This window comes from Numida meleagris, chromosome 12 (genome assembly GCF_002078875.1).
Source record: "Numida meleagris isolate 19003 breed g44 Domestic line chromosome 12, NumMel1.0, whole genome shotgun sequence".
NCBI lineage: Eukaryota > Metazoa > Chordata > Aves > Galliformes > Numididae > Numida > Numida meleagris.
In genome coordinates, this window is record NC_034420.1 from 7,636,783 (window position 1) to 7,663,947 (window position 27,165).

Here is a 27,165-nt window from a genome sequence, read left to right on the forward strand (position 1 = left end):
AAAGCTGAAGAAAGTAGCAAAGCTGGTGATCTGTGGTAGTTTCTAGAGTTCATATCAAACATTTTGGAAAAAAGACATTTAGTGTTGTACAAGATAAACTCTATACATTTTGTACCACTAGATTTCATTTTATTAGTGTTTGACTCTTGTGATGTGCAAAATAAGTTGGTCATCTGTTGGTTTCATTCTCTCACGTAAATCTGTGCACATTAGCAGCTGAAATGAGAGTTTTCTTTAAGACAGGCAGGAAAAGATGTACGTAATTATTGACAGGGCTACAACTATGGAAAACACGCGAGGCATCTGACTCAGTGAGCTTTCAGGCTGATTCATGCTCACTCCTGAATGCAGATTTTCCATACGGTCAGTACATTCTGCTGTGCTTTGTGCCTGAATAGTTGTTTTGATTGTAGTTAGAAAATACCTCTCCTTCCCACAATACTCACAGATGTTTTGTGCATATGTCCAGAATTGGCTACGAGTCCTGTGTATGGGTGTTGCTCTCTGTACACCCTGCTGAAGTCCTTTTGATAGAGATTGGATGTGTTTCGGCATATGTCAGCAATAGCAAGCTGGAAGTAACATACATAGGAATCTCAGTTCTTCCCTGCATGGGCAGATACTGCTTTTTTGTTGTTTTTAAATGATAGTCATAGTGTAGGAAAACTCTAGAATTAATTTCAAATTAAAATTGATTACCTTTCTGTCCATGAGTAACTGCGTCCCCACAGCAATCACATATCAAAATGCACAAGTATTAAACTGTCTGGCCTGTGTGCTATTACTGAAGTTCCTGTGGAAGCAGAAGACTTGTTCAAGGTCAGCATTCTGTGACACGATGTCTGCGTGCATACACAGCTACAACTGCGCAAATGCACCTTTAGGTGTACCATGTGGTCAGCTGTGGCCTGATGTATTGCTTATGCTTTTTTCCAAGCTACAGAGTTACCAGCCTGTCAAAATACAGTGGTGGTAAAAGCTGTAAAGCAGATTAGTTCGTGCTGTTACACATCTTTACTCATCGCTGTCAGTGATTTCAGTTCTTTGAGCATTCATGTGAATGTGACTAACAAGGATTTCTAGCCCTGTAGGATTGGAGGGGGAAAGCCATTCAATGGAGCAAAATCAGTACTTGTTTTCTCCGTATCTGTCCCTCAGCAGAAGTTCTTGAGATAAGTAAAAATACATTAGGTAAGAGGAAGAGAATGGTGCATAATGGAAACAACAAGAGAGAGGTGTCAAATAGCTGTCGATGCTGTTAATATACTCACTTTAATACAGGATCAAACTTAATGGTTTCATTGTGACAAGTATATTTAGCCATAAAAACAGCATAAAATCTAATTGTGACCCTTCCTAGAAGTGTTTCAAGTAATCTGAGTCAGAGTCACTCATGTTTACCATTTTAATAGAGCATGTACAGGAAAATGTGCTGCATTCCTAGAGTATTGCACCAGATCTCCATCTGGTATCTCAAACTCGAGCTTTTGGAGGAAGTATTTATACAAATAGTGTACTTATTTATATTCACTATTCTGTTCTGTAAGCGGTTGAAACTTGCAGTACTTTTAACCTCTTCAACATGACCCCCATTCTGCACAGTGGTAACGTGGTGACTAAATCCGTTGTGTCCATATGAAAGCTGTGGGTGATGGAGGTAGCTGAGGTTGTATCTGGGATGCGGCTCGGGAACTTGCTCTCTTTGCTAAGTTCAGCATCTGAAATCAAGGAAAGGAGCAAAGCAGATGACTTGGCATGATGTTTTTTAGCAAAAAAAAAGTCCTGAAGTTCTCACTGCCAATTGCAAAATGTTGTTGCTGGTATGTGGATGGGTACAGTTAGCATCAGCAGGAGCTGCTGTGTGCTGTGCCAGTCATGGGCTGCCGTGCCCAAACTCAGCACTGCTCCAGCACCAAGCAGGAGGGCTGCAGGTCTCCTGGCTTGATTTCTATGGCAAAGAACAAAAGGTTGTGGTCTGGGTTTCTGACTTCTTCCTCGTGGATCCTTGTGTCGCTGCACTGGGGGTACCTGTTAACAGGACGGGTCATGCTGCCATCAGCCCAGTGTGCTGGGGTGTCACGGGGGGTTTTATTTGCAGGTTGTTTTTGAGTCTGTCAGCGGAAGAGGGTTTATCGAAGCTGTAGGAGCAAAGGAACCGGAGTGTGGTAACGAGCATGAGTTTGATGGGCATACCCTTTCTTTGTGTGCTAAAATCTCTGAGATTCTTAAATTACACCATACCGTTTTCCACGAACACCGTTTTTCCTTTTCAGGACTTGGGACACAATCAGTGTCTATATTTGAGCTCGCTAACGCGGATTTTTAAGCTCATTTATTTGCCCGTCTAATCGTACCGGAGCTGTCCGAGGGGCCGCGCCGCTCAGCGACCGGACGGGGCCCAGCGCGGCTCCCGGCCGCCAGGGGGCGCTGTCGCCGAGGCGCTGCCCAGGCGGCGCTGCGCGGCCGGCCCAGCTGGCGCCCAGCTGTTACCGCGGCGCTCGGTGCGCGAGCCGATACCACTCGCAAGGTTTCCGATGCTTCCGTTTTCTGAAGGCCTGGGATGCATTTGTTGGCTGCTCGGGGGAAGCTGAGGCTTAGGATGACGTTGTTCACCGTCAAGAGCAGCTCGCTTGTTATTACTTCAAGTGAAACTTGGTTGTTTTCTTTCTTTCAAGGAATGCTTTCCCCTTCCCTGGCTCTGAGTGCCGTCGGTCTTTTTTGTGGCCCAAGTTTGCAACCTCTTCTTGAGACACACAGGTCAGGGCAGCTGACACACACAGATCCGTGCGCCCCCGTCAGAGCCAGCTGAGCTCCGTGCCATCGATCGCTTCCTGCCCTTTTGCTGCTTGAGCAGCTCGATCCCAGGAGGTCACGAAGGTACAAGGGAGTTTATTTAGACATTTACAAGTCTGATCTACTGTGCCGTGCTAAATATCCTGCATGCCATGGACTGTTCTTATGTTCTGTTTTAAAAGAGATTGATGGATCCAGCAGATCAGTCCATTGTGTTTTCTCTAGTCCCTCATACATCTCCGGATATGTGTGTAGCATCTGGAACATTGCCACCAGACTCACAGAAGCAGATGTAGATATACAAGGCTTGAGAAATTCTGCTGTGCAGCTTCCTGGTTGTAAGCGGGTACGATCGTTTGCACCTCAGCTTCCCCATCCATTTTGTTTCCCTTGTGGGCAGTCTGTTTTTCAGTTTCCATGTCAAACCCTGGAGGCACAAAAACATTTACGCTGTTCTGGCTGGTTGCTAAACTTCCCTCAGGATGCGGCCCAGGTGCCCGTCTGTGTGCAGCAGCCTTTCCTCTGCACACCGAAGCCTTACGCCCCGCTGCTGGTCTCCTGCAGCAGGTTGGGTGATCCTGCTCTGCTCATCTTTCTCCCACAGGAAGCCCTCCAGCTGGGACTTTTAGCTTTACTTTGCTAATATATGGCAGCTTTGGAATGAACAATAAAATCTATTTACAGCGCACTTAACAGCGATATTTGCATCTAGGTAGCAAAGCAAGCTGTTTGTTGCAATCCAAAGACAGCCTTGCAAATATTAAATCTGATAGGTAAAGAAAATGAGAAAGGAAACCCTGATGTGATTGCATAATTTCTGTCCCCTTCTTCATGTGTTTTGCACTGCATGTGGTTTCAGGGAAAGAATGAAACAGGAAGGATTGTCTCTCCTGGCTAGCTCTGACTTAGCAGTTCTTTGCCAACAAGAGGCTTCCTGGGTGGGATATTCTGTTAGATTTATATGCCTGTAGTGCAGCTGCAGTTGTCACAAAGATCTCCTCTTACAGTCAGTGAAGAGAAAGAAATTCCAGGAGATAATTTTGCTGGCCAAAGGCAAGTATTGATGAGCTCTCCACTAATTGCAAAACAAGTCTGAGGTGTCTTGTGCCACTGCAGACAAGTCTGTGAGCTGTTTTGTGCTACTTTTTCCCACAGCCAGTAGGGGTAAAAGGTCTTCCCACGAGAGGATGAGGTTACCATATCTGCTGGTACCTGAGAAATGTCACCTAAATAAGGTGACATAAGGTACATAGAAAAAGCAGAAAGCAGACTCGGGGTATGAGCCCTATGGAGAGAGAAACATGGAGCACTGCGTCTCCAAGATAGGCAGTATGCTTGTCCTTGCTTCTTTCACTGATTTTAGGATAAAGAAACAAAATCAGTGTTTGAGTTATGAAAAGTATTCTGAAGACATGTTTTTATTTGAGAAAAATTGATGGAGATGAGAGTTGTCTCTAGTCGCTAGATTCTGGTGTGTTAGAAAACATTGCATACTCATGCCCTTGTCCATGATTCCTGCTGAGCTGCTAGATCTAGCAATTCAAGATTAATCCCTTGTTGGACAAGAACAGAACTTTTGTATGTACACATGTGCACTGCATGTGATAACAGGACAGCCAAAGCTCAAACTAGGATGAGATAAGCTTTCTCCATTGCAGACTGTTGTTACAGAGCAAACCGACTAGCTTTGTGTTGGCAGGGAGGAACTTCTGCTTCCTATGGTATGATGTCTTCAAAGGAATTATCTAGCTGGAAACTCCATTTAGTATGGGAGTGTGAGGTACAAATGAATGCACAGATGTGCATTGTTTGTTACAAGAGGTAAGGAGACGTTTCAGTGCTGGAATCTACCCGGCCTCAACCGTGGATGCTGACCTTGAGTTAGGCAGTCCACCTATATCACATGCTTCTACAGAAAGGTGAGGCAGGAAGATGAAACCAGTTGGAAAAGCAACACAAGAAGTACATAAGAGTTTTTGCAGGTATCCTCTCATAACCTTGCTTCATCCCAGAAGAAAAACTGTGGCTGAGAGCTTTCAATAAATACGACTTGTTCTGAAGTGCTTCATTTAAAGACCCAAAGCAAACCCCAGCTTTCAGGGATAGGCCATTCTGAAGAAGAGCTACTAAAGAAAAGGAAGAATTTCTGGTAAGGAAGGTGCTTGAAGAACACTTTTCATAACAGTCCTTTGCAAGAAAATAGCCTGCATTGTGACAGAATGGACCATTAAAATATCCATGCTTCCATGGGACAAATGAATGAAAAGGAGAGGCACAGAAGAGGTCACTGTAGTCCTTCAGCAAATATCTCCCTTGATGGTCCACAGTTTATATCTTAAACTTTACAAATAGTGCTGTGAACTACACACAAAGAGCTGTACATTGCAGCTCTGGTACAAGAGGAGGAGTGGCAGGGTTTGCCTGCTGCATGTAGTCACAGTTTTGCTGTAGGGACAAGCTGCCAGATCTGTGGCTGAACTGGAGATCAGCACAGAAGAGTCTGGCAGCAACAGTGGGAGAGCATAGCGACTCCTTGCTGCAAAACCCAACAGCAAGATTAGTTTGATCTCCGTATCTTTCTTTCAAGCTCTTCTTCCTCAAGGATTGAAGAGGCAAAAATCATAGATTTAGCCTCTGGTTTCACTGCACTCCTCTTTCTGACTCAGTAGTAGCAAGGATAGGAGCAAATAAGTAGAGGTTATCAGTTTAAGCATGCCTAGTCTAGCAAGGGGAAAACAATCTGACCTTGAAATGGGAAGTGAGCTGTGCTCATGACTGTCCACAGGGAGCCAACCCTCAAAATGCAGCGCTCAGTGTGGGCTCCTGGGGGGGTGACGCAACTCCTGGCTGTTCTAGGCTTCTGTGAGAGGAGCACAGATGTCCACAGCTTGAATTTCTGCGTGAAGGTGATTGCTGATACTGATCTTGGACTGCTTGTTGAAGGCAGTGGGAGTGGTAGCAAGTGAGTAAGGGTTGGATGTAGCAGTGGAGAGCAATCATGGAAACTGGCATGGAATAAACATACCTGTGTTAATCTGTTTGGATCTTCATGCCTGTTTGTGTCAGTCTATGTCATCCGTCAAATAACCTCTGAATTAATAGCTGTTTTTCAGTTATTGTCAGTGCTGTTATTGAAATAATACTTTTGACTCTACTTTGTTCTTTACAGATAGAGGGATGCCCTTGAATGGGATTGGATTTAGAAATCAGTGATATGCAGATGACTGTTGATAGGGCTTTATGGCATTATGGCAAGAGCTCTTTCTGGTGGGTGGGATTCAACAGTCAAGGAATATATTAACAAATTAATTATTGAGGCTGCCGGATAGGGGTTTAGTTCTGATATCTGAATCATTGCCTGGCTGAAACACACCCCATGGCAGCTGTAGGTCCTCATTTGGGGCCTCCCTAATCTTGACTTGGAAGAAATCTTCAAGGAAGTCATCAAGTATGCTACTTATTCAGCAAGCAAATCATTTCTTCTCTTGCCCCAGAGGACTGAGAAGCCTCCTTCACAGCATCTCTAAGAGAGCACAGACCTCGGCTCTACAGATGTTGTGTAAGGAGCTTCATTTTGCATTGCAACCCATTCTGATGTGTCCAGTAAAGATATGCAGGGGTTTTTTTCTTTGTAATTTTTTTTTCTGATTGATTGCAAGAACTTTAGAAGATAATAATTTAAAAAAAAAAAAGCTGGAAGTTGTCAAAACAAATAACGTGTGCCAAAATAATTGTAGGCTTTTCTGCCAAATCTTTGATATTCCCTCAGTAATAAGCATATATTTGACAGGAAGTCCAACAGTGTGGGCAATTTCAGTTCAGCTTAACAGGAAGTAGAAGAGTGCAGGTCCATTAAAATTTTAATGGCATAAATTCTAGTCAAATTATATCTTTTTTATTCCGTGAGAAAGCTCCAACGATAAGGTAAGCACCTTGTAAGATGCCGAGTAAATGTGTGATTATTTTGGATTCAGCGAGATTTAAACTGTACAAAAATTGAAGGAATTAAAATCTTTGGTATATTTGCCCGAGGGTGGTCAGGCACGGCGCCAGCTCCCCAGGGCAGTGGTCAGAGCCCCGAGGTGATGGAGCTCAAGAAGTGTTTGGGCAGTGCTCTCTGCCACAACACTCTCAGACATGTGGTCTGATTTTTAGGTGGTGCTGTGTGGAGCCAGGAGTTGGACTTGGTGATCCTTGTGGGTCCCTTCCAAGACAGGATGTTCTATGCTAATATTAGTAAAGAAAGCATCGGATGTATTGACTTCTGGCATGTTAACACTCAGAGCTGGCTCAGGAAAGCTAATGCAAAGGAAAAGATAGGATCCTAAACAACTGAAGGATTTACAGTTGACAGTTAAGAAATGAAAATGTTCTCCTTGGCTTTAGCATTTACAAAGGTGGGTGAAGAAAACTCAGAATGACTCAGAGTCTGCTGCCTGTGGGCTGCCTGATCCAAGGAACCATCGTTTTATTGGCATTGCTCTGTATTTCTCATCCATGCTAGAAGTGAAATGGATGCAATTTTGGACCCAGTTGGTTTGTTCTGTTGCAGTCCATTAAGTCGACTGACACCAGTGAATACCTTCAATACTTTTTGATTCTTCTTCATCTTTGCTGAGCAGAGACATTTTTGAGTGTGCTGCATTCTAAAAGCCACGGCCCTCAGTCATATTGCCCTTGGGCTGAAGATTATTTGTTAGTTAATACCTAAATTGAGAGGCATTTTGAGATGCTGCACAAAAGTGTTTAAGTACAGCTGCTATGCTAGTGGTGATTATTCACGGGGCTCTTGATCCCATGCAGAGGGCAGTAGGAGAAGACAGTAAAATAAAAGCCATTTTGAAGTGTGCTGAAGTCAAAGGCAAGTTGAGTAGCATTCAGCCCTCTTGGTGCTGACTCGTATTTAAGTTTTCAGGGGTTACCGTGTGCATATCCAACGTACATTTTCCCTGAAATGTCATTTGCTGTAACAGGAACTTACAGAGGATCAAAGTTTGGAGAAGAAAAGAAAAAGAGAGACGCTCTGGAGCCTGGGATTCATACTGCTCAAGATTAAATTGACCCTGGTGATGGTTTTCATCGCTTGTGCGAGTCTGGTTTGATCACACTCATTCTGCAAGCTGGACCAGCACCACAGTGATCCATGAGCCCAGTGGGATGGGGAGAGAATAAAAAAAAAAATAGAACTCATGGATTGAGATAAAAACTAGGACAGAAAAGGAAGAAGGAAAAAAGAATAACAGTTGTATTATTCCCTGTGTATATATACATAGATATGGATATATATATATATAGCCCCTCGCTGGCACAACAGTACTAGGAGCTGAGGAACCAAAATGTCCTTGGCTCTGCACAGCACTGCTCAGCAGCAACTGAAACATCAGTGTGTTATCTACATTGTTTTTCTCCTAAAGCCAAAGCATAGCATCAGAGCAAAGGAAAAATCAACTCCCTCCCAGGTGAAACCAGGACAGCATGTTAGGCCAAGGTGTGGGCTCCTATGGCTGCAAGCAAATTGTCTTTAGCATTACTGGTTATAATTATTGTAATAATAACCAGTAACAAAATAAGATTATTAATATGACAGTATCTCTGTAAACAAACAGTGGCTGCATGTACCCTGCAATCTGCTTGGACTTGCCATGTGTGCAGAGAGGAGAGCACTGGGAGAGTTTCAGCGTGCTGAATTTGTTTTGTCCACGTAAGTCCTCTGCTAGTGCACACTATGTACACTGTCTCTCCTTAAAGCATGTATTTCTATATTCACATTTGTGGGGATTTCAACATTCAAACAAGCAGAATATGGAAAATGCAGATTGGAGCCAGGCACTATGTGGATGAGAAGTGAGTAAGGGCTTCCCACCCATCACTACAATACTCTGCTCCAGCACCCTCAGTCCGTGTTCCTCTAGGAGCCCCATCTCAGCTGTGCACAGAGGCAATGTGATGTAGTGCAATGCGAATGGAAGTCATCGCCTTCATTTTTAAGTTGCTCTGGTAAATGTTTTCCTTCCTTTTTTTGCTTATACAGGCATCAGGTCACATGCTAGATCTCTCGCTACATGAAAATGGTTGTGAGGATTCATTGAGAACATTTTTCAGATTGTTCTGATGAGATTCTCTCTCCTTTTTTCCAACTGTTGCCCTCTCCAAGTCTAGGACCTGAAAATGTATTCAGTGTTGAAAGAACAGTGTTGAAGGATAAATTCGGAAGGGACATTTCCCCATAAGGATTCATCTCTCTGCACAGTGTTTATGAGCGTGACCTGCTGGTACACTTGGGCTGCAGCCATAACTCCGTACATCTCACTACGCAACACAGCTGCTGGCTGCCTCGAGCACTGACATTTACAGAGTGTGTGTCACCCAGCTATTGCTTCACATCCCCCAGACAGTCTTGATCATCAGCTAATTAAAGTGTATAGCCTCTTCTGCACTCCTCCATGGAGCTGCTGAACACTGCCTCCCGTTGGTGATGTGTTTATTATGCCTCTGAATTTCACGCTGCGGCAGACGGTGTTTGCTTCTAGCCAAGAAAACTGAACAGTGGGAGCATGGAATGCTGCTGAGCTCAATGACGGCTCACATCATGTTGTGCACCCTTGCACTGTGGGGCCCACTTAAGGTCAGATGGCCCGCAGCTTTAGCGTTGGACCAGGTTTGCAGTCTGCCTCAGGAAGTGATCAACCTGTTCCAATGCATCCCTCTTCCAGCGCAAGTAACTGCTATGGATCTTTGGGTTTGCTCGTCTGGGTACATGGGCTACTAACAAACGTCACGCAAAATCTCAGAAATGCTTCCTCTGGAGCCTAGAAAAATAGAGAAATATGGCAATACAGCTGTGTTGACAGAACAGCCTCCTGAAGACAGTTTAGCAAAGGCCCAGCCAGCCAATTTCTTATTAGCTAGCTGTTCTGCTAGCACTTCATCTCTGGCAAGGAAAAGTGTAATCGGTTGTAGTCCAAGAAAACAGCTACAGTAGGCACTGTGCTTAACACTTCTGAGGCTTCCTGCGTTTGAAAGAATATACAATGTTCCTAGACCATAAATGTGGTAGTGGGAAAAATTGCTGGTGAGTGCTACTATATTTATGTACAAAAATACGGTATGTGGTTATTAGAGTGAATCTATGAGATATTGTGGGAAAGAGAAGGGAAGGATGAGTGAGAAAGGAAAATCCCTTCTCAGTCAAATTCATGGGGAGACTCAGAGAAACAGAGCAGGAGGTGCTGGAGGCTTGTTCTGGCAGGTAGACATTAGGAGCTCGTATTATAACCAGCAGCTCATCAGTGTTTTTGAAGCGATGTGGCCAGATTCTCCCTTGCCATTCTAGCAGTTTGAGTGCATTGCAAGGCAAGTTGAAGGCTTGTCTGGTAGCATCTTAGGTTTTGAGTGAAAAAAATACAAGAGATGAGTGTGAGCTAGAGTTTCCTGCAATGTACATAGATTTTTATTTTTAGAAACAGCCAATGCATTACACATTACTCAGCACAGGCAGAGGCTCTGAAACCACTAGCCAAAATGGTCAATGGGAAAATGGACTCCAAGTCTACAAAGAGCAGCTACCCTTAGCAGAGGAAGGATGCCAAAAACTGGTTCTTCCCCTGAGACAGCTTCTTTTCCATAGAAATACTGATGTTACTGATGATGAACAATGCCGTTTACTGTGTCCGCAGAAGCGGAGATTATTGACTGCTGAGATTATTGACTTATTAAGCAGGAGCTGCCAAGTGATTCTTGACAGCTTTACAGAGTCCAACCAGCCATTAGCCAGAGGTGACACAAAATACAGTGTTAAGAATTGAATCCTCTTTTTTCAGTTAGACCTGTTGACCGTTTTGGTTAGTGAGCTACTGACCCCATTGACAGAGCCTTCTGAACATTGCCCATGAGTGAAAATCAGTGTTGAGAAGTTCATTTTAAATTAAGAATATATTACTAATCTACTAGGAGGAAACAACACCTCAGGGACAACCAGAAACAAAGAACACCATTGCTATTACATCCCCGTGCAGCTAGTTCCATATCACACACCATTATTTTGATGCCTTTTAATGGGGACAGAGAAAATCTTCTCTAGGTGTTCTTTAAGAAATTTGATATTTGGAGCTAATCCTAGACAACCTGTTCTGCAGATGCATTTTATCCAAAACTTTCAGCAAACGTCCTACTTTTTCACCCACCAGTATTGATTTGGAGTTAACAATAGAGGTGAACTGACACTGAGTTCTTTTGGAAACCCCTTTAAAAACAGGTCATTGCAGAACCATCCCTAATGATGAACTGGAATTGGCACAAACCGTCTCGTACCATCTCTTTTCAAGCAGCTCGTGTTCTTGCCATCAGCACCTGTGACCAAAGCATCAATAGTTTGTCTCTTTCTAAGTGCCAGGGATTTTCTACGCTAGGATGTGTCTGGCTTCCTCTAATTAGAGCTGTTTCTGCCCACTGTTCTTTTGTATCCAAGAGGAAAATGAAGTGAAACTATCATTGACTCTTTGGTGTGGAAGAAGCATTTCAAAGAACTCAGACACCAAGGTGAAGAAACCAGTTGTTCTCAGCATGCACATTTCTCTTTTCCTACTGAGCAACAATTTTGTTCAAGGCAGGATTTGTTTGTTTACAGTAAATATCTGTCACATAGCAACAGAAATGTTACTAAATAATATATATAATGTTAAGCTCCTGGGTCTCGAAGCTTTTAATGAACAAAACTCACACATTCCTGATAAAAAATAATAATAAATAATGTCACTATAACTTTTTACATTAAAAATGTCTGTACATGACTACACAATACAACAAAATACAATTTTATCTTCTGGGTTCAGGGTAGCATCTCTGGGTTAGGTCTTCATCTAAGCAGGGCAGAGGCATGTAGTCTTGATCCTGCATATTTCCCACTGCAGGAAAATCATTTTTCCCAAGTCGTGGTGTCTACAGCCTTGCCTACCATTTATGTGCAAAAGTGGAAGCAGCTCACAGCGAACATAGCAACATATACATGCAGGAAGCAGCTTAGAGACTGAGGTTTTGGCAAACAGCTTTTGTGTATGGTGACATTTTAAAGTTTTGAAACTTCTTGCCCCAACTGGAAGAGAACAGAAGGAAATATAGAAACATAAAGATGGAAAATGTAAGCAGGAGTCTGTCTTCCTAACAGAGCTAGAAAAGTTTCTTAGGTGGCATATTCTTCAGGATGGCACTTAGTGATGTGTTACAGACTGACAGTCTCCTGACCAACCTTTCTGCTTGCTGAGAATGCCCAAAGTTTGCTCAGGTGAGGGCAGCGCTGCCTGCGTGCTGGGTGTGAGGCCTTGGAGCAGCAGAGCGTGGCCGGGCTCAGCAATGGGCTGATGCAGTGCTCCAGGACCTGCTGTTTGCTGGGAAGTGTCTCTGTTGGCCTCTCCAGCTTGTCAGGTACTATACACACCTCCTGAACCCCCCTCCAAGGAACCTGGCCAGGAAGCATGATAAATGCATTTACAAGAAAAGCTCTGCAGGGCCGGGTGAATCAGCAGCTCATGCTGACCTTTCCCCATAACGACAGTCAAAAGGCAAACACTTCTCCTGTTTGGCTAAAGAAAACAGTACTGTTTCTCTCCTGGCAGCATTCGGCCACCAGTGGGATAAAGCAATTGATCTCACGTGATGCCAGGGCTTTAGGATCACGATATCACAGGACAGAGTGGTGGCTCGTACAGAGTTCGCAGCTGGAAAGGAGTAACAGGAGTCCCTGTTCTAGGTGGATTGCATCTGTGGTGTTCCTTCACAGAAACCTGCTCGGACATGGAGCCAGGCCCTGATGCAGCCGTAAGGCCGCACCATCCTTGCAGATACAGCGCCCAGGGACCTTCCCTGGCTCCATGCGTGGCTGGGCCTTCATACGAGGTCAGGGCAGGCAGCACCCTGACAGTGGGTGTTCATTCATCTGTTGTCAGGGAATCCTTTGGGTATCCTAAAAGGAACCTGCTCCTCCAGCTGGGCCGTTCCTCTTCTGGGACTGTGGCTAGAAACAGGACTCCTGGGATTCTGGGTCATTGTGGATGGGAAGCTTCTGGTGTTCCTGATGATGCCCATTATGTAAAACAGTGTACCTGGGAGTGGAAAAACAAAGATTCGTTAGTGCTAGATAAAAAGCACAGGCTCACGTACAATGAGTTCCTGAAAACCCAGAATCGTCTCTTCTAAATGTTCAGATCCCACATTAGGCAAATAGGAATCCCTACTTTGCTCTGTGACAGGAAAAAGAAGTAGGAAGTTGCAAAATAATGATAAAAGTGTGTTTTTCCCTAATCCAAATGTATCTTGGAGAAATCAGAAAATAAGGTCTCTCTTAAGACTTTCCTTTCCTGTTTAGAAACATAGATATGTTATTGTCCATCACAGCAATCATCCAAGGCATACCTGAAGTATCTGCATCCCAATAAAGATTTTTAACGAGCAAAAACTTAAGAAAATAAAAGACTATGTCAGTGGTCCTGCTGTTAGCAAGGGGAAAGGATCAGTATCAGCCTTCGGATTTGTCTGACTAATCATCAGAAAAAAAGGTCAAGCATTCCTCATAGTATACATACTCAAAAATCAATACCTTGATATCAGTTTACTTGGCATCAACAAACTGGATGCATCTCTCCATTGAGAATACTCGGGACTTAGGCTCCTAAATGATGGTGCTTACAGTGCTGCTGAGATGTCTGAAGTAGATGATCTGAGTATCCTCTAAAAGATGTATCCACCAGTTCCAGCACATCGGCCATGGGCTCAAGATAAAAGCCAGGATATAGAATCCACTGCCTGTCCGCATTCGTCCTGGTCAATATTCCTGGGGCAGTTTTCCCTCTAACATACTAGATGCTGTTTTTCAACATTGTCAGGCTTGGTTGACTTAATACAGGTTATTGTACATGCAGACATATCCACCGAAACATCTCCCCATAGGACTTCATCGCTTTGAACAATGACCATAAAACTTCCCAAAAATGTATTTGTTCTACCAACAAGATACAGACTTGATGTAAGAAACAAGAAAAGACAGTTTGCATCTGACACCGAACAGACACTCGGGTTAGATGACCATGACACATAGAAGCCTTAGTGCAACTTTGATTTCCTATACCAAGTGAGACGCAGCACATGGAGTGGAGTGGTCCAGCACACCTCAGCAAAATCCCCGCTACGAACGGTGGTGGGATGAGAGCCAGGAGAGCCCTCACTCTGAGAACAAGGCAGATGTATTGGCTCTCTCAGAAGCACAACAGACAGGCACTGAAAGCTGACTTCACAGAGGACAGCTGAAGAACCAAACCTTTGTTTTTCTTCTTGCAGGAGTCAGAAAACAGTTGTGCAAGATGGGCAAGCTATCAGGTGATGCCGTTTGTTACAAAGCGGATTAACCTAAAGAGGAGTCACTGAGGTGTCCCAGGATCTCTGCTGGCTCACAGGGTTTGCCTGAAGCCGCTGGCATTAGATCAGCACTTCCAGCTGTTTGCCCTGTGGGGAAAGAGGAGCAGTAGGAGAGCAGGAAAGAGCATTTACAGGAGGGGTATGAAGCTGCGCTGTGGGCGTGCTGGGCATTATTGGTAGCGGCCCATGATTCTGTAGCAAAAACTTACCAGCATCTCCAGGAAGCTGCTAAAGGAGTCCTCTGCTGGCAGGCTTTTATGTGACCAGGGCTGTTTGCACATATGCTAGTTTCTCCTGTCACATAAAATGTAAAGCTGCCTGCCACATGGCAGCGTCAGATAAAGGACAGCTTGCTAACAGCCCTGCCTTGCTTTGTGCCACCACGTCTCAACCGATCTGCGTTCTGAAAACACCATTATTTTTTCAGGCATCACTATCAATGGGAAGCAAGTCTCAAAGAGAAAGCACAGCAGCAGCTGAAAGTCGCTTCTGCCACACCTACATGAACACAGCCCACGTGCTCAGCCTGCCCAGAAGCCATGCACCGCGGGGTCTGCCTCCCCAACCAGAAAGCAATGCCCGGACCCTGCGTGTGTGGGCTAAATGCTGTCAGAGAAATTTGTCAGCTAGGTCTGAGTAATGAATAGGAAGCTATAATCTGTGAGCAAGGAAAAAAGAAAAGAGATTTAAATGCATTAAATAAGTTATCTGCAGGAAAATAGTTGCTCAGCTTTCCTACCTATAATGAATTCCTAGATTAGATTTATATACGCTGGTGTGTAAAGCTACCAGGCTTGATTACAAGCAGCATCCCACGCTGCCCCTGCACCTGGTGGCTCCTGGAGTGAGGAGCAGCATCACTACCATGTCCCTGCTGTGTCACCTGCCAGCTTCACTCGGAGCTAAACACTGCCACCCAGACACAAACCCCAGGGATCAAAAGGCACTGCCACCCATAAAGAGACCCTGCAGCAGGCGTTTCACATACTTGCCAAATGGTACTTTAATTGTGATGATGACCAATTTGGAGATAATTGCTTCTGTATCTCCTGCTGTTTCTGACAGTCCAATGGACTCTTTAATTAACTGCTTGGACTAGCTCTCAGCACAGCAGAGAGGAGCTGTGTGGTTTTACCCCCCGTAGGCTCACGACCAGAACACAAAGCTCCAGTGCTGTTCCAGGAGCTCAGCAAGAGCTGGGAAGGACACAGCACTGGGATGCAACACACCCTGTGCTCCCTGCAGATCCAGCCCTCGCACCAATTTGCATAATTCCCTACAGAAGCACAGCCAAAAGATGCTGTTTTTTTGGCTTCCCCAGCTGTAATGAAGGAGTTGCCATCCCCACGGAGCCCTCTGGGCTGCTGCAAAGCACCTGGCTCTGGTAGGTACCAGAACCATAAGGGTAGTGCTGCTCATTTAATAACCAGTGAACTAATGACAAGGGGCAAACACAGCCCTTCCCAGCTGGAGCTGACTCACTGAGGGGCTAAGGGTCTGCTGCATCTCCTGCCCTTTGCCTGTCTGTGAGCACTGGGCTTAGTTTTGCCTCGTCAGTCTCTGCCTCTTTAACCTTGGCCAGGAGAAACAATTTTGCTTTGAGAGCCATAATAATAGCAGAGAAAAAATGGTGAAAATGAATGGCCCCAACTGCCCAAGTGTGGCAAAGCACTCAGCTGGGCTAAGGCAGATTAATGGGGGGAGCAGCGCTGTCACAGACCGCTGTAGGTGCACAGCTGTCCCTACTCTCTGCTTAGCAATCCTCTCCCAGTGCATCTGCTTACATGATTAATTGCTTCCATTTCTGAGCTGGCAGAAGGTGGTTCCTGCTGTCCTGGTGTTTACTGGGGACTCAGGTGAGGTTTTTGCGTTGCTGGGATGGCTCAGGGCTCGGCTGGGGCACAATGGCCGTGGACTCTGGGGATGGTGAGGCGTGAACCACAGAAGAAGCTGAGGAGCACTAAGTTCCTTTGTATTTGCAAATCTTTTTGGTAACCTGTCTATCGTAAATGCAGAATGGTTACTGCCTGAGTCTTAAAGCTCCCCCGAAAGGCAGGAAGCAGAGCAGCAGAGCTTTAGCTGTGAAATTCTTACAAACTGGGAAGAACTTGCTGGCTTTTTGTCAAGAAGTGAAATAGATCTGCGGCTTTTGTGGCATCGAAAGGTCTTCTGAATTTGTGCTGGTTTCTCTGAGTTTGTCTTTTAAACAAATATAAAAAGTGATAGTCCTGTAAAAATGACTGGGGAAGAATTTCATGTAAAGGTATTGCAGGCTGTTGTTCTTTGGGAAATGTCCTTCATTAGGGTTTTTAACATTTGTGCGTGTGTCAGTTGCTTGTATTCCAAATGAAACGTTTCCATTTAAAGCAGGCATTAAATTTCAACAAAACAAAAATCACGAACAATCCATATCCAGTCACGTTTTCCTGCCAGCAGCGCCGTGGTCCAAATTAAAGCAGGAATCTGTTGTGCTGAGCCCTGCCTAACTTCTTCTAAAGACAACACATTCGCTGCAAAAATGGACAAGTGGATTTCACTGACAGCTAGGAGGCTGAACAGATCGGGGTGGTTGTTTAAGGGAGGTTGAGATATCAGAGAAATGTGTGATTATAGAGACACGAATAGGTAAAAAGTAATTAGTTGTAAGCCAACATCAGAGTGCTGTAGGTAATGATTTTCCTGCTCTCCCAGGCACACCTCACCAGCCAAGCAGCCCTGGGTGTTGGTTCCCATCAAAACCAGCATTTCCGAAGGGAGACTGCTTCTCTGAAGCCTTCACAGTCAGATCTCAGGAAAATGTTTTCTGAACAAGGCAGAAAACATCAATGTTTCTTGTTGCTCTTAGTGAGCACAGTCACTTTTCCCACTGCTCTCCTATTCCTTGGTCCTCCTCCTCTCCATCTTATCCTCCACTAGTTCCTTTTGAGTTTGCCTGCAAAATTCTGATGACCATGTGTCACGGCTGTGGGGTACCAGTGCTGCCAATTGCTCTGATGTAGAAGAGAAAAGCTTTCAGCTATAGGAGAGCTGTACGTGTTTCTGAGCAGAGTCTCCACTGAAGCAGACCTCCCAGCTGTAGAGGCTTACCTGGACATAGCCCAGGTTGGGCGTGTGCACTAGGAGCTGTGAGGGCCAGGAATTAGAACCTGGGCAGCACCCGACCTAGAGAAATAGATGTTCCTCTAAGAAACCTTGACACTGCATCTCTGCTTTCATCCATGTTCAGGCCAGATCCTGAAATTTCAGTGTGGAAAAAAAGTGGAGCAGAAAATCTCAGAAATGAAATACTGCAAAGGGGGGATGAAGTACAAAGAAGTGTCTGAGGATGTTTGAGTGCCTTGGAAGGCAGTGAGGTTGGGAAAACAAAATTTCCAAAGAAGAAAGCAGCGCTCCCAGCTCCATAAGGAAACCTCCTGTTAGTTGCAGGTGCACTCAGTGAGCACTCATTAGGACTAGGAGACAAAATGTCACTAGGTAGCTGTGGAAGATGGTAAATTGTGATACACTATGAAGACTTAGGTCTTCACTCAAGTTCCTTGTAATAATGGAGACTACCATTATTGAGCCTTAGGTATTTGGATCATAGTCTGGGCATAGGTGGAAGCTGGCTTTAGCCACACTATAGTGGGATGGAGCCTCCAAACTGCATAAAGAACTGCACCTTTTCTTAGAGCTGAAAAATGTTGGTTTCCAAATTCTCCCATTTTTTTTTTCTTTCTGTCACAGCTGAAAATCTCTTTGGTGCTTTGCCATCGGCAGCACACACAGCTCCATGGTTCTAGCTCCGTGCTCAATTTGGTGCCCATCTCTCAAAGCTCCATTTCCTTGAGGTGAACTTACTTAGAAAGAGTAACTCCTCAACATGAAACTGGGATCGCCGTTAACAATCTCTTGGCAGAGTGGAGCAGGTTATTTTAATGAACACATCATTCTGAAATAAGCCTTGCACCATCTGTTCAGCTCTGTAATTATAAACGCAAACAATATAATTCATAAATGCACTAAAAATGTACGGGAAAAAGAGAACAGCTTAAGATGAGTGTTTGTTAGTTCTTCCAGACAGTGATGCATCTGCCTACTTGATTCCTGTCTCAGGAACAGGCAGAGAACAATCTTTTAACTCTGCATATTACGGCAGTCACTAACCCACAGCAAACCACTGATGGCAGAGGATGGAAATGCAGTTAAGAGCAGTGCAGCTCGTGGCTGGCATCATGATTTGCCATGCCTACCCCAGAAGGACTCAAGGAACATGGTGCAGACCATCCTGTAGCTCAGTGAATGAGGGGTAAACCTTGAACACGGGTTTCAGAACAGCAGCACCAAATGTGCATGTGGCATTGGAGTGCCCTGCAGGAGGTGAGGGTAAAGAAAGGTGGCAGTGCTATTTGCTCCCTGAAAAGATGCTTTCAGCGATTTGGAGAACTGGAGGATCACAGGAAATGTTCAGAAAGTTGGGAGGAGTGAAGGCAAATTCCAACAATCTCTGCCATTTGCTGTTTTAATCTGTGACATTTTTCATTTTGAAAGAGGCAAAAAATAGTCTTTTTTTTTTTTTCTTAAACCTGAAATACACAAAATGCCAACATGAAATGTGAACAAAATACATTGTTTCACTTGCAATTTCTATAGGAAAAAAAAAATGTGATCCCAATGAAATATATTTTCATGAAACATCTAATTTCAGCACAGCTGCGTATTTAATTTTTGAAAGGTCAGTGGAGAATTGCCCTCCTCGCAATGACCATGTTCGTGAGCCCCATGAAATTAAAGCTTGCCACCTCTGGGCTGAGTGACTCATGCTTCCAGCCTCTACACTGAACTTCCACATTTGACCATCAGTAGAAAATACACAGCGGGATAAGAACGATTCCCCCACACCCCCTCAACACGATCCCCGTGGTGAGAGGGAGCAGTAAATTGCAGCTTATTCTGTCTTCTCATTGGTATGTATCAACACTGCAGAACAACATAAATTGATTCCATATTCAGTGCCACAAAGCCAGCAATATATCTAACACTTCCAGGATGAGTAGCTCCTGTTGTTTTTCTGTGGGCTTTTCATTTCTTCTCGCTCCTAAGATGAGCACGATACTTGCTGGCTTTCCTAACGGCTTATAGTACATCATTTCCTAAGCCCGTTGTGTGTCATCCTGGGCTGTGACTGATGTCCTGCAGCCCTGAGAACAGCCCATCACCAAAGGGGGTCATCAAACACAGTTGCTGTCTGTGTGTCCTACTGCAGCCAGGACCAGGAGAGGAAAATGAAGCCCATGTTCTGCAATGAGCCCAGTAACAGGGCTTAACCTGCGCCTTGTGTCCCCTGCTCCGACCCTGGGCAGGGTCAGAGGGCCAGCTGTCTCAAGCAGTATCCATCTATCACCAAGGAGAATGCAGCCCTGCATTCTTAGGATGCCCCAGACAAATCTGAAGGCATAGTTGGCCTGTCCTAATCTTACTCTTTACCTATTTTTTTTAAAAATGAAGAGGGACAAACATCGGTGGTCCACTGCTCCTTACAGCTGATTTAGTCCTTTAGGAAAATACAGGTAAAATCCAGAGGGATATCACCAAAAGTTCAATTTTCTGAGTGCAGCTGAATAGCGAAAATCCAGATCTCAGGAAAACACTGAGATTGTTAAATTATTTAGATGGATCTGACAGCAATGTTGATTTAAAGTCCTTTGTAGTCAAACGTAAATACAAATTTATCTCTATCTCTTGACATGCATTTATTTTTTTCCACTCTTGAGTAGTGATGCTGAATATCTTAATTATCATTAAATCAAATAATGCTGCTCAGGCCTTGAGAGCTGGAATTAAGCACTCATCATTCCCTACTAAACTTCAGTTAGAGGTTTTAAGAACAGCTGTCTGCAGCCCACATCATCCAGCCTCGAGTACGTTTTGTGAGGCTTCTGCATGCCTCCTCAGGTTTAAAATTAGCAGACAGTTCTCTAAGCAAGCAAAGCCTTTGAGTGAAAGAAACATACAGCTGGAAAAAAAAAAAAAGAAAGCTTTCTATCTGACAAGCCACGGAAAACAAAGAAGGCATCAATCAATAGGTTTGTTCCTCACCTTCCTCTTTCCTCTGTTCCATCAGGAATGATGGATGCTCTCCTTAGCTGAGCCGCCTGTTCCCTCGCTCCCGCAGAGCAGCACAGGCTCCTGCCTGCTCCCACCACCCGCGGTCCCACGACGTGCTCCCGGAGCACCTCAGTCCAACGGGTCATGGTATTCCCCCACAGTGTGTGTTGGCCATGCAACCATGTGCACACAGCACTTCATCTTGACAGACAGAGAACCATGCAACCATAGAATCACAGGATGGTTGGGTTGGAGGGGACTTAAAGATCACCCAGTCCCAACCCCCTGCAGCAGGCAGGGTTACCAATAGAAATATTTCTAAATATTTTCTAGCAAAGTACCCTCCCGTTCATTTACTTCTGTGTTTACAGTAGAAGCATTTTTTTTTTTTTTTAAGGAGGATGTTTAACTTCTTTTTAAAGTGTAGGCAAAGAGTAAACTGAAATATGATTTTGAAATAGAATGTCAAAACACTTCAGGATCTTGTTTCCTTTTCTTTTTGTTCTGCTGAAAACATTCACTGAATTTGACCCAACCAGTTTGTTTCCTTGGAACAGAAACTGTTCATTACATCTTCCCTTCTTATTCTTTTTATTGCCAGGCTCTATTAATGAATTTGGTCAATGAAAATTTATAGGAACTCATTTAAGCGACTTCAGCTTCAACAGCTAATCCCAGCATGCTGCCCCTCTGCTCAGCTGTTCCATGAAAGGAGGAAAAGCATTGGGTCTCTCTGGTAGATTGCTAAACACGACCCTTCACTTGGCACAGGAAATAGATTGGAAAGAGATTGATTAATGAAGGCAACTAATTGGGAGCCTGGCCTGAGTCAGCCAAGACATTCCACATAGATCAGCAAAGAAGCAAAGAATCAAATTCAATAAAAAATAGGGCTGAAAGAGCACATTTTTGTATGTCATTATCTCTAGCTACCAGCCACAGCCTTCTGCATGATGTTGTAAAGTCTCGTTTCTGTACAGAATAATAACACCTTCTTTGGAAGATCACTACATTCTTGATAGACATCAGAAGTTAAAACCAGGGAGATGACAACAGGTATTTTAACGCTAAGCAAACAGACCAATACCAAACAGCTTCTAGTGAGAATGGAGATCTACCACATTCTTCAGGGACGTGTTTGAAGAGATTGCTCACAGAAGGTTACTGGGGCCTCAGGACAGCCCCAGGCTGCAGAGATGGCTTCCAAAGATTCCCGTTTGTAGCAAGCTAAGCAACTTCTCTGAGCCTCATTTCACCATGGATAAAATAGAGGCAAGAATACTTCCCCTCTATGCTGCTTCTTTAGATTTAACCTTTCCTCTGATCTTTTCACAGTAGGTTTGTTGGGTTTTTTTTGAAGATGGGATGAGAGGGAACGGCCTCAAGTTGCACCAGGGGAGGTTCAGGTTTGTCATTAGGAAAGATTTATTCAGAGTGGTGATGCAGTGGCACGGGCTGCCCAGGGAGGGCTGCAGTTACCATCCCTGGGAGTGTTCAAGAAATAAGGAGATGTGGTACTTGGGGACATGGTCAGTGGCAATACTGGTGGTAGGTGGATGGTTGGACCTGATGATTGTAGAGGTATTTTCCAACCTCAGTGATTCTATGAGACCAGGAAACAATGAAATAAGAAGCTGAGGATGAAGTTTCTGTTTCCCATGCAGATGCTGAACCTGTTGCTGTGGCCCCTGTGCTCCTGTGGCCTAATTGATTCTTCCTTTTCATGCACAAGCAGGTGCCTCTGCTTCCAGAGCTGTCAAACACGGCAGCTTTCAAACCACAAAGCTCACTTTCAAAATAATCAGCCTCATTATACCATTAGCAGCTCTGATCCTGCCAGAACTGTGCTCCCCAGCACTTCCCACCTGCATCTCAGGCTCCCTTCACTAGGAAGATCCGCAGCCTGTGTCTCACCTCCCCTGGGAGCAAGGGCAAGAAACTCCTCCTCGTGTTTCTCTTTCAGATGTTTGACTTGAGTGATATTTATCAGTTTCCCTATTTTCCTTCGCAGGACATTCAGCCCAACTTTAACAGAAAGCCCTGGAGAAAACAAGTAAGCAAATGAGAGAGGCCACCCAATGCCATGCTGCAGAAGGTGGACACTTTCCTCCTCACATTAACTCTGTATTTTCCTCTCATTAAGTTTGGCACTACATTACATATTATAATTATCTGCAGATTTTGGCCTAGTCTTCATTTTTGCACCATCATTAATACAACATTCATAAGAGGCACAAACGTGATAACTAGGATAGTACTTGGAAATGCTCACCTATGTTAAAAATATATATGCAACATCACATTAAGAGAAGCTTACAGCTGCCTACAGATGGGAAAGCTCACAATAATTTTCTGTTTTTTAAGTAAGATGTTTTGATTACAGAAGTACAAGAAAGGATCTATTAAGAAAATTCAAATAGATGATGCCAAAAGAGTCAACAGGCTCCTAGCACATGCCACAGTGCAAGAACTGCAGCTGTCTGGAAAATGGGGGCTTTTCTGCAGTGAAAATATAGAATCATAGAATCATTCGAATGGGAAGGGACCACTAAAGGCCATCTGGTAAAACTGCCTGCAACGAGCAGGGACACCCACAGCTCCATCAGGTGCTCGCAGCCCCTCCAGCCTGGCCTTGAAGGTCTCCAAGGACAGAGCACCTGACATCCTTCTGGGATATCTGCACCAGTGCCTCACTGCCCTCCTTGTAAAAAATGTCTTATATCTAATCTAAATCTCTCCTCTTTTAGTTTGAAACCATTTCCCCTTGTCCTATCACAACAGACCCTGCTAAGCAGTCTGTCCCCTCCTATCTTACAGCCCCTTAAGATACCAAGGACCACTCTCAGGTCTCCCTAGAACCTCCTCTTCTCCATGCTGCACAGCCCCAGCCATCCAATACCCAATGGAAGTGTGAAGCATCCTGATGGAACACTACAACAGGAGTTTGTTGAAATCCTCTCCTAAAAAAAGTCCACGATCATTTCACATGTCTGTTTTGCACATGCAAAAGCAGAGCTCTGTGTGTGTCAGAACTAGACTTTTTCTAAACAACTACACGTTTTATAACAAGACTCTAGCATATGCACGTAGCTAACGTCAGTCAGGAGTGGAAGCTCCTTCCTGAACACAAACCATCAGCGACTCCCGCACAGCACCTGGGGCTCACGCACGCTCCCTCCCACTCCTCCGCAGGCACTCGGCTCCCAGGGCCCCTGCTCCCTTCCCTGCGCTCCGTGGGGCTGCAGCCCACGCGCACCCGTGCAGTGTCAGTGCTGTGCGTCCCAGTGATCTCTGGGTATCTCCGAAGAGGTGTTTGGAATCCAGCCATCGCTCAGGGCACCCGATGGTAAGATCTGAAAGGTTTTTTTTTTTTTTTTTTTGTCAGTATTTCTGTTTCTACGATATGCAGCAAGTAGCACATTCCTGACTTTTTAGGCTGCTTCTCTGTTACAGATCTCTGGACGGGAATTTGTAAAATTTTACACGTCGTGTCAAAGAAAATATTAACATTGCAAATTTTTAGGCTGAGCTCATAACTAGTTTATTTTGTAAGCATGTTATTAGGATGAAATATCATCTCACAGATGGTGACATGGGGAGTGGGCGCTTAATTTGAGTAGAATCTCCATATTCTCCTCCGTACAGCCTTGGTTTGAAAAAGCACACCGCGCTTTCCCTCAGCGCAGTAAGGACAGCAGAGAGCCCTGCGCTCCCGTCCCTGTTCTGCCCCTCCTGCACTCCTCCCACTTACAGGCTTTGATTCCCTGCATCGCTCCCATAGAAAGGAGCTACTCCTTGTTGGCTTGGCTAAAAGCGGTACCCAAACAAGGCAGCAGCACACAGCGCTGGGTGGCTGTGCTGTCACTCCCATTGTTCCTCCGGAAGCATGATGCTGCGTTTGCTCACCCGCCTCCCTTGCCAAGAGCTATCTCACAGCTAGGTTAGATTGTCTTCAGGAGCGTGCTGAGGAGCACAGGAGGTGCCTTTGACAGCTTCTTCGTTTTGGTATGATTCAGAGGTTGCTAAGCCCCCACTTTCTGTTAGCTACATCCCCAAACATCCTGTGATAACAGTCTGTTATCTGGCTTCATTCTTCGCAAACTCAACAGGACTGTTCCCGGACATCTGCTAGTGAGGATGTCGTACCACTGCTCCCCTCCAAGCCCAGGGCCCCTCTGAACTTCTGTGTGCAAGTAGGGCCTAAGGGAAAGGTTTCATCCGAGCATCATAGTGAGCAGAAAGGCATCTTTTCTGGAGATGTGCAAAAGGAAAATTGTCACACTCCGTATGAATGTTTGAACGCACTGCGTTCAAGAGCTCGTCTCCAGGTGTCCTCTAAGTGAGGAGGAAAGACCACAGCTGCAAGCAAGGTGCTTTGGAGAGGGTGGGGGGAACCCAAGAATCTGGGGAGCACACTCAGAGAGAAAGAGAGAGATTTTCTGGTGGATTTCATAAACGAACACTGGGCAATCCCTTTTGAAATCCTCTTTTACACAAATTCCTCATAGATTGGAGTATGACATTCAGAGCTGTGTTGATCAATGTACTGATCTTGGTCACAGGGGGAAGTAACCTGAGCAAAGTACCTGGTGAGCAGCTGGGAGAAACACACACAGGAATCACTGGGAAAGTCACACTCCTTCCCCTGCTGACATGATTAAGTTTGCAGCTTTATTGCAGAAATACAAGAGGGAGAAATTAATCTTCAGGTGAAACTAGTCATTTATTCTGTTTGACATAAAGTGAAATGCTGGCAGAAAATAATCCAGAAATACATTATGAATATTGAGTCTTGGGACCGACTCAGCCAAGAGTCCTTCAAGTGCATGTGAAGCTCTGGAGTTTGCTGGAACTCGTCTGTGGCACACACGTTTTCACTGGCATGATGGTCAAATGTCATAGTTATATTTGCAAGTGACAGAACAACCACAACAGTACGTGGTACCTAAATGCGAACGCTGTCTGTCAAGACAGACAACAAATATATTTGTCACTTGTATTATGGCAACATTCATTACATGCTTTGAATATCAGACAGATCAGAATAAACTGATTTACTTCAGATGGGACAGAAAAGTCAAAAGTCAGAGCCTCATTACTTCTTAGCACTGATACAAACATTGTCCATAGCAGAAGTGGTTTAGAAAAAAAGCACACAAAAGCCCAAACACAGCTGCCAGGAAAGAACAGTGGGCAACCCACCAACCTCAGATGCAAAGTCTCCCTTTGGTCTACAAATGACCATTCTATCTACATGAGAATTGCTCATAGTGTACTTACGAGATTTCTTTAGAGTTTCTCCAGCACAAAAAATACCAGTTTCTTATTTAAACAAAGAACGCTTACAATGTAAAACCCAAACCAGACATTATGTCAGCAAAACCCCATGTGTGCATTTCCTCAGTTTGTGCAGTTTTAGTCCTTCAGCCTGAACCAGGGACCGTACCGGGCAGGTCTGTGTTACGGGGTGGGTTCTGCCCATGTCCCGGATGTGTTTCACTGGAGGCAATGCTGAGCTGCCCACGCTCTGCCCTCTGCAGCCTGTGGGTCTGCTGCTGCCTGAGGGCTTGCCAAGCCAGCACCCCCTGCCCATTCATTGCTTTATGTAGTGCCTTCCAATCTACAGTGCAAAAGCAAGCAAACAAGTTCCAGTTCTGAAGGTTGTGATATCTCCTTCCTTGGTTGCTTCTGGGCCTCTGTATTTTCCGCTTCAGAGGATGTGATGTGTTCTATAAATCCCTGCCTTAGCCTCTGCCTTAGAAAAATAAACATAGCTCAGATTTATGTTTGTTCCCATTCTTGAGGAAAAACGAAGCAATGATATACGTAGCAAATGGAACAGAAAATTGCATCTTAGCCAGCAGGCTTCAAATGTAACTGACTTTGGTTCAACTGCGGCAAGTGCCTCTTCATCCTCTTAAGAAATCAGCCCAGTTTTGTACATACAGTTCTTTGCATTACTCCGAGTCTAATCCAAGGTGTAATTTGCCCAGTAATTTAGCAAAATATCACACACCTGCATTACATGCTGGTATAATACACAGGGTTCTCCCCCTTTTTTATGTAATCTCATCTCTGTTTCTATAAAAATGCGAATGTGTAGTAGCCTGCATAGTAGAAATAATAAGACATGTGCTGTACTTTGCAGACATTTTTCTTTATAATTTTATCAACACTCACCCTAAATCCTTAGCTTGCACTTCTGTCGCTTCTTAGAACGGTCTGACAGCACTAACTGTTTTTAAAAGTGAATTATTTGTTCTAGAGCAAAGACCTCTGATTTTGCTGGAGCATATGGTTTTCACACACTAAGCCCTTTGCTTGTGCTTGTAATCACACATCGTTTATAAGAGAACCCAACTATTTACTTTTGGGTCTCTAAATTGTGGTACTGTCTTCCATCCAGAACCAAGCTGTCTTAAAAGCAATGGCTGAGACCAGGAGGGAGGACATGGGCAATTCCTCAGCCATTCACAGCAGGGAAACTTAAGATTTTTGGTGGCTCCAGATGGACTCCTGGCATCTTGTACACTTCCAAAAAAGCCATTAAGTTACCAGCACTGAAGTTATTTCAACTGCCTATGTTGATGCAGAGTTATTTTCTTGCTGAGCTTTACAGCTTTGGAGTGAGTGAAAATCACTAAGCAAGATCTCACAGTGATTAACCGCAGTCTGAAAGCTAGGAAACTTGGTAATATATGGCTGCTTATCGTCCTGGCAATTCCCAAATTTATCAGGATTTGTGTGTTCACAGCCACAAAACCAGAACACTGTGGCACAGAGAAACATGAGCCAGCTGATTCAGGAGGACGGACGGATTAAAGCAGCAGCTGTTCTCAAAAAATGAGACTGCCGTGCCTGAGAAATGAAATATGGAGA

The 27,165-nt window shown here is 44.5% G+C and overlaps 1 protein-coding gene across 2 annotated transcripts in view; it reads right to left on the minus strand.

Moving 5' to 3' along the window:
• The window catches only part of HTR4 (5-hydroxytryptamine receptor 4), a 103,553-nt gene continuing 86,603 nt past the window's right edge, over positions 10,216 to 27,165 (minus strand). Inside the window, exon 7 of one of the 2 annotated variants that reach the window (XM_021410445.1) lies at positions 10,216 to 12,890. In XM_021410445.1, coding sequence (XP_021266120.1) covers positions 12,803 to 12,890 — 88 coding nt within the window. In that variant the 3' untranslated portion in view covers positions 10,216 to 12,802. Of the gene's footprint in view, positions 12,891 to 24,943; positions 26,042 to 27,165 lie in introns of those variants that run through there. The other variant, XM_021410444.1, reaches the window with a different exon arrangement.